The sequence below is a fragment of the Oryzias latipes genome, chromosome 5 (assembly GCF_053564925.1).
Source record: "Oryzias latipes strain Hd-rR chromosome 5, Olatipes_Hd-rR_3.1".
Classification (NCBI taxonomy): Eukaryota; Metazoa; Chordata; class Actinopteri; order Beloniformes; family Adrianichthyidae; genus Oryzias; species Oryzias latipes.
The window spans coordinates 10,292,491-10,311,016 of record NC_136241.1 but is presented as its reverse complement, the minus strand read 5'-3'; the positions used below and the strand labels follow the sequence as shown (position 1 = coordinate 10,311,016).

Genomic DNA, 18,526 nt, shown 5'->3' with positions numbered 1-18,526 from the left:
TTGGTAGTTCGTTATTTCTGCTGATTTGTCTTGTGTCAAATTCACTGCTGTCTCCTTCTCACAAGAGTAAACCAGCCTCCAGAGCAAAACTTTAGGTTAGTTGATTCATTTGCATTATTATGAATTTATATAATCAGCCACGGGAACAAATATGTTGTGTTTCTAAAAATTCATGAATTTGAAATAGTAGAGATTTCTATGGATCAGATATTTATTTTATTCTCACAATTAGGATCAGTGCTATATATTTCAAGCTTATTGCTACCAATAAATGCTCTACTTGAAGTCTGCATATCGAACGCTGTTTTGTTTATCCGCAAATCACAGCAGAATACCACACTAGTCTTAACAGGAGGTACACAAAAACTGTTTAGAGATTCACAAATTTTATTTTCAATAAATGTTTCAAACTGACAGAAAGTGTCTGTATTGGTTTGTCTTAACGCAAACAACGACCTACAAAGGCAGTTAAACAGAAAAAAGGTATTTTTTTTAAACTTTTTTCTTTTCTTTATGAGAATTAAACGGAGAAACCGCTGCCATCTTCAAGGTGCAAGCTCCATGAAAAAGATATCCGGGAAAATAAAATCGAAATGTCTCAAAACAACCATTGAAACTAACCAATACGAGCTAGTTATGAATATTCATCATCATATTTATACCACATCAACAATTTAGGAAGAAAGACATTATTAATTATTTTACTTTTATAATGGAGATATGAATCATATCTGATCAAAAATATTCAATAGTTCTGAAGATACTAAAGCCTAAGTCACCAATACTCTCCATGACTAATTATCACCTATTTCTACTAGTTAATAGTATTTTTTTCTTGTTGATAGTTATACTACTTTTGCCTGATTGTTTTAAGACATTTCAAAGAAGTGCTCTGTTTAAGTTTTCAATGAATAAATAAAAATTAGAGTGGAAACCTGTATCTATTTGTTTTGTGTTTGTTCATTTTTTTATACATATTACAAAAGTATCTGATCGGAGCTCCTTATTGGCAGATATGCAGGGTTAAATGACTGAATTGGAAAGTTCACCAAACCCTACAGAAACTAATAAGAAAATGCCAGTAATTGATGACAATAAAGATGATGAAACCAGTTCAATATATTTATTTTCAACACCAGACGGTAACAGACAAACTTATGGTGTGGAAGAGTCAAAGGCTGACTGACGTTTTTGGACAAACTAGCAAAGAGACACATTTCTGTAGTGAAGATAGGACTGCTTCAGTGCTGCTACCAGGGAATCTGGTTTATTTGCATGAATGCCGTCCCTGTTGCATTGATGGAACATTTGCTGGATGGGTGTTTCCGTGGGTTTTTGCTGGGTCGGGTCCTTGGCTATGAGGAGCTTCTGCCTCTGGGGTGGGGAGAGCTGCACCATAAAGCCAAAGCTTTGAGGCTTGAAAATATCCTGTAGCACAGTTCAGAAGAGCACAGACTGCCTTTTCTTACTCGGATGTTCCAAAGTTTCAATTGTCTGCTTGAATAAACACATTTTTTATTTCCTTTTATCAGTATTTACGGGTCTACATGGAAATATTTACTCCTAATTTCAGAGTCAGATCATGATAAAGATGGAGGAAAGTGACAGTCCTGCTTTAGAATAACCCAGAATAAATCCTTTTTTTTTTGCCTTACTGTGCATTCAGTTTGAATCCCCCTCTCAGCAGTTTTATGCACGGTCATGTAAAGGTGAAAGAATTGCTGACGGTGCTAAAATCTTCCTTGTTTCCCCTCTCCCTTGCAGTGCCAGCTGCATTGACCCTCGACCCCATCACAGCCCACCAAAGATTGATCCTCTCGGACGACTGCACCATTGTGGCGTACGGGAACCTCCACCCGCAGCCTCTGCAGGACTCCCCGCGCCGCTTTGATGTGGAGGTGTCCGTGCTGGGAGCAGAGGGCTTCTCGTCAGGCGTGCATTACTGGGAGGTGATGGTATCGGAGAAGACGCAGTGGATGATCGGCGTGGCCAACGAGACGGTCAGCCGCAAAGGCAGCATCCAGATCCAGCCCAGCCGCGGCTTTTACTGCATCGTTATGCACGATGGGAATCAGTACAGCGCCTGCACCGAGCCCTGGACCCGCCTCAACGTCAAGAGCAAGCTGGAGAAGGTGGGGGTTTTCCTGGACTACCCCAAAGGTCTGCTCATTTTCTATAACGCAGACGACATGTCCTGGCTCTACACCTACCGGGAGAAATTCTCCACCAAGGTCTTCCCTTACTTCAGCCCCGGCCAGAGTCACGCCAATGGCAAGAATGTGCAACCACTCCGCGTCAACACCGTCCGTCTTTAAGAATCACACCTCTACAATTTCAACATCCGTACGGATGAATCTAGCATCCACAAAGGTTCCAAACGTATTTAGAGTGCTTGAAACGTGCGTCTCTTTCAGTTCAGTGTTAGGAATCATGCTTAATGTTGCTGTCGTGAATTTCCAGTTCCTTTTTTTTAATTTAAACCTTAAAATGATGGCCTGTTCTTTTAAAGCACAGCAAATAACAGGGGGCTGGATGCTAACAGAACCTTCCTCCTGCCAGGCTTCACTGATGAAGCTGAGGGCGTGTCAGAACCGCCCAAACGGGTCACAGAAGAGCTTGTCCTCTATGGGCTGCAGCCTTGCTTCCTTTGTGGAATGTGATTGACAGCAGTCCTTTTTTTATTATTATTATCATCAGCTTATGATGTACTGTCCAAGTCTGTTTGACTGTTTGGTTATTTATCTTTTATTTAATATTACCATATAGGCTGTGAAAAGCCTAAAGATAAAGAGGCTTTTTTTTTTCAAAAGTACCCTTTTGAGAAAAAAAAAACACAATCCATTTTTTCTTTTCTTTTTTGTTAATAAATTTTCTCTGTGTCATCTGAAGGTAAAGCCCTTACATATTGCATGCTGTCCGTCATCGTCTGGTGCTCGCTGATGAAATGTTGTGTGAACGTTGAAAGTCGTGCAGAGCGGTGCTGCTATCGGTGGACTCATGTTTGGATGTCAATCAATGGTTTATTCTTTATTGGGACTAAGAGCCGCCCGCCTTCTACCGGCTGGGTTCCAGTTTAGATTTAGCGTTTGGAGTAAAAATAGTCAAACATGGACTCTAACACGTTTTATCAACTACAGAATTATGCATAAAAAACAAGTCAAAAACAGGACCAACTGTTATCTGAATGTAATCGAAGGCGCTGAACAAAGTGCTGACATGCCAGTGAAGTGTGTGCTTCAGTCCTGCATCATCTCCGATGATTTCTCCAAGGAGTTTTCAGAAGAGTCGGGTGTGTTTGTGTTCAGCCTGCTCCAAGTGCACTTATCTTTAGTCGCACACTAGTCCTTCAGAACCTGGAGCTTGAAAAGATTCGGGCAGCACACTCTCTGTCTGCCTGTCCGTGGGTCTGTCTGTGGGTGGAGATGTCATCCTTCATTTTGAATCCAGTTTTGGATGTGATGAGGTCCACTTAGTTTTACAAAAATGTCCAAATTGTTGTGATAAATGTTCTTTCATAACTTTCAATGTAAAATCCCCAGATATAGAGGAATCTTCCCTGATCACTGTACATCTTTACATTAGTGGGTCTCCTCTGGTTCTGCTATAAAATAAAGGAATTCAGGGCAGCGCACTGGTTTTCATAGGAAGGAGTTTTAGTATGTGCAGTAGGAAGCAACTAAGGTCAAAATTTTGAATACCTGCAAGTTATTCATGAGGTCTGTTTAAACTTGTGAAAATCTGCAGAGGCCTGTGAGCCACTCTAAAGCTTTCTGAATGATGTCACAGAAAAACCGGCTGCTCCGTTCCTATAAAGGTTCCAGAAATGTTTTTGGTTTGTTTTGTCTTTTTTTTATAAACAAATGTTTTAGCAGAAAATAGAAGCTTATAGACAGATTCCTATGATAGTCTCTCAATGATCAGTCTGGTCAACGTTCAAAGTAAAATGACATCAGTGGCCGCTTCCTGGAGGTTTGAGCAATATTGTGTTGTTTTGCGAAGCACACTGTGGTTTGTGTCTGTAGGATTATAAGGAGGGAAATTAATGTGTGTGTGTTGGTTTAAAAAGATGATTATGACTATGACACTTTTAATGACTATTGATGATTGTGTCTTTTGATGAGTGCTGGGCAATCCTGTTAATGTATGAACAAGAGTTGTTTTTGTATTATTTTTTTCTGGTGGTTTATGGGAAATGTTTTAATGTAAATTAAATAAGATGAAAACTCTGTGTCTGTCTTTTGTGTGGATGTACTTCAGTCGGTTTAGTTAGTTCTGGTACAGATTTGAACAACTGTCATTTATTTTATACCTCTTAAATAGTTTAGATACAGTAAAATATGTGATTTTCATTAAGTAATTTCTTATATTTTTTGTGTGTCAAACTTAGTGTCGCAATCAAAAACATGTGTTTAATTGATTAATTAAGACCATTAATAATCAAATATATTGATCAAACTTCTTTTAAAGTGATTTCTGGCATTTTTGTAATTGATTTTTCTTCAATTTTTAATGTTGCAGACCTTAATTTTGATATAAGATTTATTTTTTAAGGAGTAAATCTAAATTGATTTAATTTTATGTTGGAAGTGATATCAAATCCTATAAAATAATCGTTAGTCAACTTTAAATGCAAAATGCTGTGATTTCTGGTGAAACCAGAAGTGTTTTGGCAAATTCTGCTTTATATTTTCTTCAAACTATTAGCTTTTTTTCCTCCATCTATATAATTTTAGTATGTGAATCTAAAAATAGAAAAAAGTTGCTCAAAGTTTGAAAGCGTTTTATCCTTTGAAAAAGATTCAAAACTTTTTTTCTTTTGATCTTTTCAAACTCAAAGACATGAAAAAAGGAGAACTAGGTAATACAAGAACAGTCGATGTTTAAAATGATCCTATCGAGTCACTTTATTGGAAAAAACCTGATTGTTGGTTCTAAAATAAAACCTGAATAGAAACAGACCCAATTTCGTTGCTTCACAGTCTGGGTGCTCTTTCTTCTTGTTGATTCCTTCTCCAGCTCATTTACTGTAATGCCACATATTTCTGCTCGGAAACAGCAAACTCCCTGTGCCGCTCTGCTGTCCAGCAGCGATTTGTGAAGCTCTGCAGTCATTTTCATTTCTCCTCCACATTTTTGCATGGATTAGTGTTCGGGGCGTGTGACGTGGCGAATGAAAACAGTCCCTGCTGGAGCTCCGTCTTTTCAGGTAAGGCTCGGCCTCCTGCAGGTCCTGCTCATTTTCCATCCGGCTGAATAGTTGTCAACCGGCTGAGGAGAAATGTTCCAACCATGAGGGGGAAAGTTAACATCTGAGCCTTGTGACTCTGCATAGTGTGCTCTTTGAAACAAGTGCAGGTGTGTGCAGCTGTGTCCTGTTGCCCTATTATTTCACACTCCAGACCAATGAAATGTGATTGCATCACCATCAAAGCTGTTCCACAACAAACTGCACATTTTAAACCTGTCACGCTTTTAGTCTGGATGAATTCTCTGCTCGGTTCAAAGATTTTATCGGAGGAGAAGGTGGCCATCCTAAAATAGACATTTTATACTCGAGGGGGAAGAGTCCATTAAAGAGTCAGTGAGCTGTCCTTTGAGAGGCCTGGTTCAGATTCCAGTCTGCCTGGGCTGAAACTCAGAGGCTTTATATTAACAAGGTTTATACCCTCATTCACATTTTTTGTTATATTTTAATCTGATCTGGGACAGTTATTGATTTAAACTGTAATGTATTTGACAAATTAAACAGCTTTTCAGAAAGCAAATGAAGACAAAATGTATATATAAAACTTAAAATGTCATTGGTTCTGTCTTTTCAGCAAAAAAATAAACTACACTTGTGAATTATTGAGATGTTTGCTGGATGCATTAAAAATATTCCAAAAACTTTTGGAATAAAAAGCAGGTGAATCACAGGATTAGTAATCTGCCTTGCAGGTAGTTAGTGCCTCATTCATTTAATCAATTTAAACTGTTTAAAAGAAAACCTGCTGTGACGTGTTCTCTCTGCACACCAACTTGAACTGAGCAAAGGTGGATGACTAAAGCCATTAGACAAATATCTTTTTGGATTGCCGTCTGAAGTTTGAGGATTTAATTTCTCAAAGGGGAAACATCCTTCAAGCAGACAAAAGGCCCCAGATTGCGTCGTACAAAATGAATAGTGAAGCTCGGCATGATTTGCAACATGAACCATGCAGGGAGCACTCATCACTATGCATCTGATCCACATCTGCATCAGCATGTCAATCACACTGAGATGTGGAGGGCACCGGAGCTCGTCAGTAATAAGATCCATCATCAGCTCCGTTCACTGACACAAACAGAAACGGGGGAAACAATGCTGCAGCCTCAGATCAAATAACTGCTCTACATCGTTTTGCTTTGACAGAATGATCATTTGAGTGTTTTCACAATAATGTGCAATGTGTACAAAACTCAAAGCTTTTTTTATCTTTATGATAAGATCCTTCACAAACATTTTTACGGGACCAGATCATTTGGCTCTGAAGGCGACTTTTGTTCAGGTGAAGGCGATGCAGCCTGCATGCAGCCTCCTTTGTTGCAAGTCGCTCACATTCCTCTCATGTTACCTGCAGAGCTTGAGGAGTTTCTCAGGCCTTTCCTGTGGAACAGTGCCCTCTGGTGTCCAGTTACGCTCACTGTCCACTCCGCTATCACATCTGAGCGATCATTATGGCAAAACAGTCTTGATGAAGGCGTACCATTTCCCTGCTGCACATTTCATTTATTCCCAACCATTGTGTTAAACCCACGTGACACACAGACTGGTGTAGCATTCAACTAATAGTTTGCACCAAACCCCAGGTCTGAACACTAGTTACCATGGAAACATTGAGGCACAAAAAGAAGGACATTCTTGCCTTTTATTGATGATGAAAAAGACTGAGGTTGAGAAAACGTATTAAAATCTACATTTTTAAGCTACATGCTGCATTATAGGTCTGTGTAATATTAGAAATGTCTGCAAATAAAGCTGCAATGTTTAGCTGAACTTTTATTACAGCAAACTAATCAATCAAGTATGTCAAATATCCAAAGAGTTATTACCTATTTTGTTTGTTGATGACATAAATCCGTTTTTCTCCAACACTAAATTCAACTGTCTTGTTATAAATGTCTTTAGTGATTTTGATTTTAAAAAAAATACATTTTTTTTTACGAGAGAAATCAAATGAGACATGAGAACCATCAAAAATAATGTACTCTGCAGATGCTGACACCCTCTGCCGGGGTGTCAGCATCTGAATAAACTTTCATGCTTTGTAGAATATAAAGATTTTCAGCTCTTTACAGCTGACGTGGAAGCACCACTTAGAGAAGGTAAACCTTTGACAACATCACTTCCAGTCTGACTCACATTAATTCAAGTTCTGATCCATTGACTGACTCCAGGGTAAACTGAAAGAATTAGTGCAAGTGCACTCAGACCCACAGGCCAGATGTTGAGTAAGAGTCCCCAAACAGAAAGGTTTCGTTTTTAAAGGTCTATTAGATTTGTTTCCATCTCTTTTTGTGCATATTCCTCCTTTGGTGTTACCCTTTCATCCCTATGCAGTTACATGTAACATCAGTCTCTCCCTTTCGGCTGTTAGGGTTTTTTTAGGGACATTTCACCATTTTTGTTAAGATCTGGGGGTTTTTCAGCAAGTTAATTCTTTTGTGAGGAGATAAACTATTTTTGAGAGTTTTCCTGAATCCCATGAGTAAATAATCATTTTTACACCTTAATTGCTCCTAAGAAGGATTGATCTGAGCTCATCTTTATTTATTTAGTTGTTAAGTAACATAAATCAATTGTTTGATTGAAGGAAATAACTGGGTCAAACAGATCCTACTTTAGGTTATTTATTGTAAGAAAGAAAGAAATATAAAAGTTCTCCAAAGAGAGAAAGGTTAGGTTATATTTGTCAGACATGTTTTAGTTATTTTCATATTCTGCATTAAAACTTCACTTCTTGTCTTAGCCTTTCTGTGTTTGCGTGTGATGATGAAGCATCAGGCTTTGCCTTCAGGTCTTCCTGACATGACCTTCAGTTCATAAAACATAACAAAAACCCAATCTTTAAAAGGTTCAGCACTTCAGTCAGTGTGGTTTCTTTCACATTTCAGTAAGTCTGTAATCATTTGACGTTGATTTATTTAAGATCACAATTACGGCTTTAAAGAAAACCCAGCAGAAATCTTAGGTTTCCTCAAGTCAATTCTTATTTATTATGCACTGTTTTATGCAGGCTCAGGGTTATACAACACCGGCGGACTTAATATTACGAAATTCAAAACCTTGTCTGCCCCCTGGATGAGTCTCTGTGAGCTGCAGAGGCTTGTATTGCTGCATGTTGTTTAAATACTGATAGCAGAAGAAACTGAAGCTCTGAACAGCTTAACCCTTGTGCTATCTTAGATGATGGTAACCCTTGTGCTATCCAAGGCACTTTAACATTGGGAGTTGGGTCATCTAGACCCAATAGACAGTGCTCTGAACTTTTTTTCTTCAATGATTTGTGATCTTCACTGGTGTCCATGGATTACATGAAATCTTTCCACCTTTATCCACCAGAACTCGTCAATGTAAGGGTGGGGTCATCTAAGATAGCACAAGGGTTAAGGAATCCAGCAATCTCCTGGTTTGAAGTCTCCTCATACAAAGCACGCCTCAACCTGTGAATCAGAATCCATCAACAATTTCAAAACTTTACTTTCAACATGTGAATACCTGCTTACTGTCAATGCAAAGAGAGGAATGCTGCACTAGCACAGTTAATGCTGACTGTCTTGGAAAGTGGTCAGTGTCCGGTTGGTCAAACTTGTGTCACGCTGTAAGGCGGTGTTAAATCTTTGCTGCTCGCTGCAGGTGAAAGTAAAGCTGTGAAAGACCACTCCAGCGTGGCATCTATAGTCCTGATCAGGAGAATATTCACACTGAGGTTGAACGGCAGTGTGAAAAAGGAGAGCACGGCCAGCATCATCACACTCACCTCCAGGCCTGGAAAACCCCAGCGTGGCCACCCCCCACACTGGCTGCTGCTTTGACAGTCCACCTGCTTCTGTGTGATAAACGTCAAAGCGATACCTCTCTTTGTCTGGCGCTTCTGTCCTCCCCTGTCTTCATGCAAACAACCAGGGGAGGCAAAAACAAAGTTTCCTTGGTGACGCTCCAACATCTGCATACTGTTCCACCAAAGAGCTGTGCTGAACAAGCAGCTGCTCTTTGTTTTTTCTGGGTCATCACACGCTGACATCCCAGGGTGAGTAAACTTGAAGGGTGCTGACAACGTCATAACAGGGTCCTGCCAGCTGCAGTAACAGTTTCCAAGTGCATGAGTCTGCTGCTGTGTCTGCAGGGTGGTGCTGATGGCCAGCAGAATCAGGAGGAAGCAGAGGAAGGCAGTGCACCAGCAAGGATTCATGGAGCTGGGAATGTGACTGAATAGGCTGGGCAGACAACTCACAAGGGAGTCTGTCGAGTAGAGACAGGCGGTGGTCCACACTTCTTCCAGCTCCCAGTTCCACCTGACAGTCAGAGCGACAATGACCCAAACTGACAGGCAACAGAGGAAACCCACAACGTGAGAGTAGCTCCCGTCTTCAAGGGTGCTGCTTTTTTTCTCCTGGTGACCCTTTGCCCTCCTGACATACCATTGCCGTTGATCCCAGCTGACAGCTTGACCCTCGGTGCCAGGAAGGACAACAACGTGAGGCCTCTGAAGCCTGATCAGAGTCTCAATGGCAATCAGAAACGTGATGAAAAGCAGCACAGAGCTATATGTATGGCTGAGAAAGAGCAGGGAGCGCAGCGCGATGACATCACCTGGGGGGTTCAGATCAAATGGCCAGGTCTCCAGGACGCAAAGGGAAGTCAGAAAAACTGTGGGAAAAAAGAGAAGGACCATGAAATCTAAGAAAATCTGTCAGAACTGCAACCCATTTGTCATCATTTGTCATCAGAGTAAAGGTTAATTTGACATCTACATGAGCTGTGACAGTTTCTTTTGGTTGATAACTAAAATTAGAAGAAACCAAGAAATCAAAAAGTGTGGTGTAGTATAATTTAACCTTTGTGCTATCTTAGATGACCCCACCCTTACATTGACGTGTTCTCCCTACCATGACAAAGGTGGATAAAGGTGGAAAGATTTCATGTAATCCATGGACACCAGTGAAGATCACAAATCATTGAAGAAAAAAGGTTCAGAGCACTGTCTAGTGGGTCTAGATGACCCAACACCCAATGTTTAAGTGTTTAGGATAGCACAAGGGTTAAAATGAGACTAGATAGCTCAGTTGGCTGCATGTAAGACGCATGAGAAACCAGGGTTCCATTCCTAGGGGTGTGATGAGCTTAATCCAGTGTGGGTCCTTGGACAAGACCATTCATGCTACTGCCTAACTTTGTAGCCACAACTAGTAGTCTTGGTCCCACTGTGCCAACCCCAAAAGTGCTCAAACAAAAATATATGCATCTTAAAAACTCAAACAAAAATTTGATCACATGATTGTTTGCCTTTAGGGTGTCTTTCAACACAAGCAACAACCTGAGAGCCTCCATTGGATTGGATTCGATTGGAATAGGTAGGTAGGTAGGTCCAGAAAGACATGAATATCAACATTAATATTTCAAAAGTGCTTTGCTTGAATTTCTGTTTCAGTAAACCTACTTTAGCACCAACTTATTTGACAGAAAAAGCTTTTTGAGACTAGAGCTATAGGGGTAGGCAGATCTGAGTATTGATAGTATCCATACCAATGTAAAGTATTGATGCTAGACTGATGGCATTGATACTCTGCAGAGTTGCCAGATTACCCAAAAAACAGCTCAATTTGATCAAAACCCTTCCAGATTTGAACAAAAACACTGTTAAATCTGGCAACACTGTCTGCGTGAACAGAATGAACCCCCCCCCATTCCCCGTTGCTCCTTAAACCTCGCCCCTCCCTCCCTGCTTCATCGACAGCAGACAGATTCATTAAAAGAGACACACATTTGCACAATGGCAGAATTGTTTGCTGTGTTCTTTACAAGTTTTGTATTTACTGGTTTTTAAACCACCAAATGGTTCCTGAGCTGCTGTGTCTGCAGCTCACTGCCCCCCCAAAGGAGGGGTCAAATGTGTTAGAACTTATTGCGACTTTGACTTAACTTTATTATTATTGCTTTTGTTAACTTTTTTTTCTTTTAATAGTGACATTGTTATTGTATTACTGCCTTTATTTTAAATATATATGTTTGTGGTGCAGTTTTCTTTTATTTTCTTCACATTACAAAATTTTGCACTATTTTCCTTTTTTTATTATTGTATCTTGCCATTACTAATATACATTACTAATAATGTTCTATATTTGATGCATATTCAGTTCAGATTGTTGTTAAAAACATTTTAATTTGCCGAAAGTCTCCGTCCTGGGTTATTATACACTTAATCAACAAAAAACAAAACTGCATTTCCATAATTTTTCGATAATCAAACATTTCAAGGAAAGTATCAGTATTGATGTTGGTGATACTAGCCCTGTAATTACTTGGCATCAGATTGATATCCAAATCCCAGTTTCGCCCACCCTTAGAGCTGCTTTTGATTCCTTTAATTCCTTTACGGCTTATGTCGCTAACTCGCAATGTACAATTGAATCCAGGACTTAACTAAGCATCACCTTGAACAGAAAAAACACAGATTTTTTTTTTTTGCGTAATTAGAAATAAATTCAGGTAGGAAGGGGTTAACAAGAAAGGATTGTTTTGAGAAATGTTAAACAAAAGCCAGAAATAGAAGAGATAATGGAAAACCCAGACATCACCTCTTTTGTTTTTTTGTTTTTTTCCTAAGTACTATATAAGTGAACCTAATCATATCAGGTTCTCTTACAAAGTTTCCTTCCTCCATCTCAGTTTGGTCTCAACAGCTTTTTGCCCTTTAGCCCTAAAGCAGAACTGCAGTAGAATGATTGTCTATTCATCTCTTTACATCACGCCACACTGTTGCTTCAGGGTGTAGTGATGCCATCAAAATGTTATTGTTGATCTCAATGGACTGAATGATCTTCCTGCATGAACTCTCATATCATTTTCAGGCAGATACCAAACTGTACATCCCCTGCCAGATGCTTTTCATTTTAGTTCAGTGTTGTACTTTATCATTGGGCAGTATCATATGATTATATCGGATCATTGGTAGAGCTCATGGCTATCTACTATGCTTCCATTAAATCATGTTTTTCTTCCTAGGGTGAGGGAGGGGGTCAACCTACAATGCACCTCGGGAGAGAAGCTGTGGTCCCCCTCCCATGATTGCTGCATGAATTTGGGCCCCTCCCTTCTCGGTTTCAATTGCACCTTAGACATGAAGGACCCTTGGGGGGGGGCATGGGCCATCACTGCCAGCAATCAGGAGATCTCATCTCAGTGCCCTACTTGCCAGTTTTAACTGTACCCTTTATTACACACACCCTTTTGTGTCACAACAATATGCGCTCCAACACACACACAAACATTACACAAGGAAGGTGGGACTTCTGATCTTGTGTCCCCCACCCCAACCCTCGGCAACAATGGTCATGTCCCTTAGGTGCTGGCTTCCTGGGCCCGGCAGCCCTCTCTCCATGCAGGGAGAAGAATCCCTGAGTTCTCTGGCAAGACCATGAGTTGGGGATCACATCACAGCTGAGCCTGGGGGTGTCCCTGTCCCTGTAGTGCAGGTTCTGGTCCTTGCCCTCGAGCGCTGCGCCTCTCCAAAATTCCAGCAGTGGATGAGCCTGGTCGGGCCATGTTCACAACTCTTTTGGGCATCCTCCTCCTGGGCAGGAGTGGGTGGCCCCTTGCCTTGCTCTCTCCTGGGAACTCCCGGGAGGTGGGCGGGTGGTTGTATGGAGTATGGGGGGGTTGTCCCTTGAGTAAGCCTGCCTCCACTTCTCATTGTGTCTTTGTTAAAATGCTAGCTTACAGCCCCTCACAGCTCTAAACTAACATAGCAGTGCAGCAAAAAAAAAAGCAACCTTGGAGATACAGTGGCGCAAAAAAGTACAAGTACTTGTAGTTACTGTTATCCTTTACATCTTTATCCAAATTTAGTGGGGCAAAAAGTATTAAGTCAGCCACCAATTATGCAAGTTCTCCCACTTAAAAAGATGTGAGGCCTTTAATTTCCATCTTAGGTTTACCTCAACCATGAGCAACAAAATAAGGGGGCAAAAAATCTAGAAAATCACATTGTCTGATTTTTAAACAACGTATTTGCAAATTATGGTGGAAAATAAGTATTTGGTCACCTACAAACAAATACAATTTCTGTTTCTCAGAAACCTGTTGCTTCTTCTGTAAGAGGATCCTCTGTCCTCCACGCATTACCTCTAATACTGGAACCTGTTTGGACTGGTTATCTATCTAAAAGACACCTGTCCACAACCTCAAACAGTCCCACTCCAAACTCCAATATGGCCAAGACCAAAGAACCTTCCTACATCACAAATACAATCTTTTTCAAACAGCATCTTTTTTTGTCTACTCCAGATTCACAGTAATTTGAATAATACTCAGAAATGCAATTGTAATCTTAATTTTCTGTGTATATGTCCTCCATCATGAGAAAAATGCTACAAGAACATGTTAAAGGGCATACTAAAATCAACTTTTTGAGCCTTTTCAGTTGCCTTTTAATGTTAATTCCTCACAAAAACAACCCCAAAGCTGTATTTTGATCCAGTCACTCATTTCCTCTAAATACCTGCCTTTCTGAGCACCAGCTCCTTCCAATCCACAAAAACAGGTTCTAACCTTCATATATGTTGTAGCGACGTGGGGGTTAGCCCCGCCTTCAGCCCCTAAGGCTCATGGGAAGTGGGGAGTTTTGGGGTGAAACCTTGAGTGAGAGGGTTGTGAATTGAAGTCAGATGCATGCTGTTTGGGCTGTTTCTGTATTCTTTGATAAACGGGCTTAATTCTCCAAAGGAAATTTTGCCTCTTTACTTGTTTATTACTTCTTCAGACTGTCTGGGGTTTAGTGATGTATTGGGACACAGATGGCTCTCCAATGAAGCCATATTAAAAGCAGCTTGGCTTTTGCTTCCCCACTAAAGGGCAATGGGATGTCCCCGGTTGGGTCAATAAAATATGAAAATTAAGAACAGCCCCTTCCAGTAAGTCTCTGTGCTGCCAGCGCAGCCCCTTGTCTAAGGCCCACCTTCTTCACTGAGCTAGCAGTGATCAGCAAGAACGCTTTCATTCTTACATGCACAATATACACTTCCATCTTTTCAAAAGTTTGGATGTTCTTTGTTTTTGTGGGTGAAACGCAGATACTCTGCTAAGGGCAGATCTGGATTGACATTATGAAATGGGCGACACCCACAAAAGACTGAAAGCCGGTGCCCATGGGATTGAGTTGTCTTGTTTCCGAGTAGGAAAATGATATTTTATAAAATAATTTTTTCTTTAGTGTGCCAAAGGAAATAGATTTTCACATATATGGATATAGTTGACTCTGAGGATATAGACCCTTAAATTGTTAATATTTTTAGCCCAAAACAAAAAACTGTGCTGTTTTGTAGGACATAGTTTCTGATTAGCAGCAGGAGTTTATCAGAAATTCGCTCAGTTCTGCCGCTTTTGCAGCAACATCTCCCGGTTGCCACTGAGTAAGCCTGCCCCTACTTCCCATCATCCCTTTCTTAACATGCTCTCCTGCTAGCTTACATTACCGTACTTTGCGGTGTAACAAAAATGGTAAGCAATATCACAACTATGCAGCGGTACAGTTTTGAGCCAACAACCAGCTCAGACAAGGAAAACAAAGGCGTACATGGATATAGTGATCTACAAGAGGAAGCATCAAAATGCAGCTGAGAGAGAGCTTGTGGCTTGCCGTTGTAGCTTCTACGTCACACTTACAGGCTCCTGATTCACAACGATTTGAATAAAGAAATACTCAGAAAAGCAATTTTATTCTTAATTTTCATTATCTATGTACTCCATCATGAGAAAAATGAAACATGTTAAAAACACTAAAAACAAAATTTTCATCAGAGTGGGTCATTAATCTCTCAGGGAGATGTGGTCATAGAGGCTGTGTGTTGCCTTTACAAGGTGGTAGTTTACACCTCTCAATCCAAGAGAAACAAATCCACAAGAGGTCAGCAAAACACTTGTTCCCTGGGCGTGTTAAGCATTTTTGTATGTATTTTCATGGCTTTAGCATATCATTTGCATGTCTCGCATTACATAGCTGTGTTTGTGTTATTTGTCAGCAAAAAGGCACATGGAAAAAACTTAAGATTACAGGTCTGTGCTGAGCAGCACACCTGCATGACCTCACCTGTGACCAGGAAGTCTGTGAAGATCAAGAGGCAGCAACAGCAGAAGCTGACAGGGCTGTAGGACGCAGACAGGGAGGGCAGGAATAAAAGGCTGCAAGACAGTTTACATGCACACAACACCAGCGCTCCCTCCAACGCACCATCCATGGCTGCAACAAAACAACACACACAGGTCAGTGTTTTAAAAAAAACGGGTTTTTCATTTTCGCCTAAGGGTGAAAGAGCTCAGGAATGCCAGACACTCTGCACCCCCCCGACACAAACACACACCCCAGCAAAAGCACAAACTTCAGAACATTTTCATTTGAGGTGTTTGGAATAATTAAACAGAAAGGTCAAAGTTTGAGTGAGTGTTTGTACGTGGTGGATCGATTATTCTTTGTGTACACTGGTAATGAACCCTGGACCAGGTTTGTTATTCACTCCTTAAAAAAAGGAATATCTGGAATAACTTTAGCTGTTTGCCTGGATCAACCTGTTCTGGTGATTGATCAACAATACCACCAGCAGCAAATGAGGAAAAAACAAAACAAAGAAACAGGATTACAGGAGTGGCATGAGTGCATATCCTTCACAGACTTAAGTAATCCACCTGAACTTGACACCGCTCATGCAGACTAGTTGGATCTGAAGAAGCATTGGGTCATTTTTTTGTGACATACAATAAAAGTTACCACAAGAAAAAAATAAATTAAAAAAAAGTTTTATTTCAAATATGTGTCATACTTCATTAGTTCCTACCTGTGTTGCAGGAGCCTGCTGAGCAGCATGTCAGTGTCAGCTTCAAATGCTTCATCTGCTTTATTTTTTCCACCTCCCCCTTTGCTCCGCCCTCACAGGGATAATGACCCCTCCTCGTTCCAACCTCCCTCCCTCCCTCCCTACCTCACTGCACCTGGCTAGTTGGAGATGAGAGAGCTTGTGCATCTTGAAGAGGTGTGGTAATGTTTGTGTGCAACAGGAAAACCAGTCAAACAACTAACACGTTCGGTGAAGACAGATACTCAGAGTCTGCATCTGTGATGAGATGGAGCCCATAACACCAGAGGTGAATGGGTCAATTCACTGATAACGCTGAAAATAATGTTTTCCACTCAGTCTGGGTTTGTTCATACGTTGGGTAAACACACACTGGGTGCTGTAAGATTAAACAAAACAAGATTTTGTCCTTTTCTATTCAAAGAATTGTTTTTGGTAGCTTCTTTATGTGGAAATGCACAATGACCAGCACATGCAACTGGATGTCTGATGTGACAGCTAAAACTCCAACACCAGACCGCTGTGGCACTTTGTTTGCAGATGTAAAAAAAATGATGTACAAAAAATATAATAGGAACAGTGCACACTCCAGATAATGCCTTGGGAACCCTCCCTGTTTTTGACTTGTTCACCTTCACACCCTAAAGCCTGTTGATTTTTAACCCTTGTGCTATCTTAGATGACCCCACCCTTACATTGATGTGTTCTCCCTACCATGACAAAGGTGGATAAAGGTGGAAAGATTTCATGTAATCCATGGACACCAGTGAAGATCACATATCATTGAAGAAAAAAGGTTCAGAGCACTGTCTAGTGGGTCTAGATGACCCAACTCCCAATGTTAAAATGCCTAGGATAGCACAAGGGTTAAAGATCTGCTTTAAAGAGGTGCAGCAGAGGGCAGAGGGGGTCGGAGAGAAGCAGAGTGGCTCAAACCGCCCCCTAAAAGGGGTATCACCATAGATGAAGACATGAACGCCCATGAAGCCATTCATATTTGATGCACACATTTCTGAAACCCTCCCCCATCTCATTAGTGTGATCGATTTAATTCCTTAAATAACTTTGTTCACATTTTCTGCCCTGTATTTCATCATCATTCCCCTAGGAGGCAGTTTCATTTTGTTTGTTTTTTTTTTTTTTTTGCTCTGTTGGTTTCACCCAACAGAGATAAGCTCCAGCTAGAAAACCCTGTTATCCCAAAAGGACTTTGGAAGTTTTAGAAAATGGAAGAATGGAAAATAGCCATTTGGGTTGTGTCTTCTGCAAAGATAGCTGTCAGCCGTGTGTCAGCACACGTTAACCAATCAATTTCTAATACTCATTTTATTGTATATAAGCAGGTTTTTAGGTGTGTTTACATTCATATGTATGTCCAGCTGTGATCTGAACTGTATTCTTTACATGTCTGTAGCAGTTAGATGGAACACAGTGAGTGTTATGCTAGGTTCATTCCAGGCATGTGGCGCCTGTTCACACTGGACACGGAGAGAGGAGGATTCTCCTTTTTTTCTCCAAAAAAAAGAAGAATCTTTTTTGAAGGATTGGGTAACTTTTTTGACCAAAAAAATATATATATTTTGCTCCAGTTTTTTCTTTCACAGCTGTATTCAGATATATGAAAGATGTGCCATATAATTCCAACCAGGAACAAACCACGAATATTAATTTTTTCCTCCGTGATCAATGTTTTAAATGGTTGGCATGAATCAAAAAAGACGTCATCCATTTGTCACCAAATCTGTTTCCCTGATTGGTCAAAGTTCAACCTGGTTTAATTTTCAATGCCCGTTTGATAGCTGGGCATTTTCTAAGTGGGGCCCAAAACGGTCTTAAAAATGTGCGCAGTTACACGGGAATGCAAGAGTCCTGACCATGAAAGCCCAAAAAGCGCATCTACATGCGTTTACATAGACTTTTCATTGAAAGTAGTTGCTTGATTGCCGAGGGCGGTGTGATCGGAGCTTTACAGGGAAGTATTAAGCTCTTTATCCGTCTCACTTAAGTGCTTTTTTTCTGCTCAGTGTCCTGCAGAGTCCAAGTTTACCTTTTGGGAAAATGCAAACTTAAACATTCAGTTGAATAGGTGTATGAGTACACAGCCATATATATGTGCTGACACCTAAAAGTATTGTTAAACACTGCAGAAGAATAATTCATGTCAGAAAAACAAATGTTCTTGGTTATCTCTGACATTTGAATGACTTTGTTTAACCCTGTCAGATGAAGCACCTGAAATGATGGGTTATTATTCCTTATCCGCTTTAAACTCCTCACTTGCACAAACAGTGGGTAAAATCTGTTGACTGTTTCGGAGGCTTTTGTTTGAGATACACTCTGCACATTTTTGTTAAGCCTCAAAGAGTTTACGGTCTTATCTTACAGAGATTAAAATATAAGAAGGTGAGACAACACAAAAGAAACTCAAAAAAGAACAACA

At 40.5% G+C, this 18,526-nt stretch overlaps 2 protein-coding genes across 3 annotated transcripts in view; one reads left to right on the top strand and one right to left on the bottom strand.

The window, feature by feature from the left end:
• Positions 1–4,228, top strand: part of trim62.1 (tripartite motif containing 62, tandem duplicate 1) — a 39,102-nt gene extending 34,874 nt beyond the window's left edge. For both annotated transcript variants that reach the window (XM_004068635.5, XM_078947058.1), the window contains one exon: positions 1,765–4,228. In XM_004068635.5, coding sequence (XP_004068683.1) covers positions 1,765–2,315 — 551 coding nt within the window. In that variant the 3' untranslated portion in view covers positions 2,316–4,228. The remainder of the gene's footprint in view (positions 1–1,764) is intronic.
• Positions 4,229–7,855: 3,627 nt separating this feature from the next.
• Positions 7,856–16,165, bottom strand: LOC101159093 (uncharacterized). The gene is made up of 3 exons (XM_004068752.5): positions 16,069–16,165; positions 15,327–15,476; positions 7,856–9,889 (listed from the first exon to the last, which is right to left on the bottom strand). The coding sequence occupies exons 1-3, from the start codon at positions 16,121–16,123 to the stop codon at positions 8,823–8,825; spliced, it is 1,272 nt and encodes a 423-aa protein (XP_004068800.2). The 5' UTR covers positions 16,124–16,165; the 3' UTR covers positions 7,856–8,822.
• Between the last annotated feature and the right edge of the window lie 2,361 nt (positions 16,166–18,526).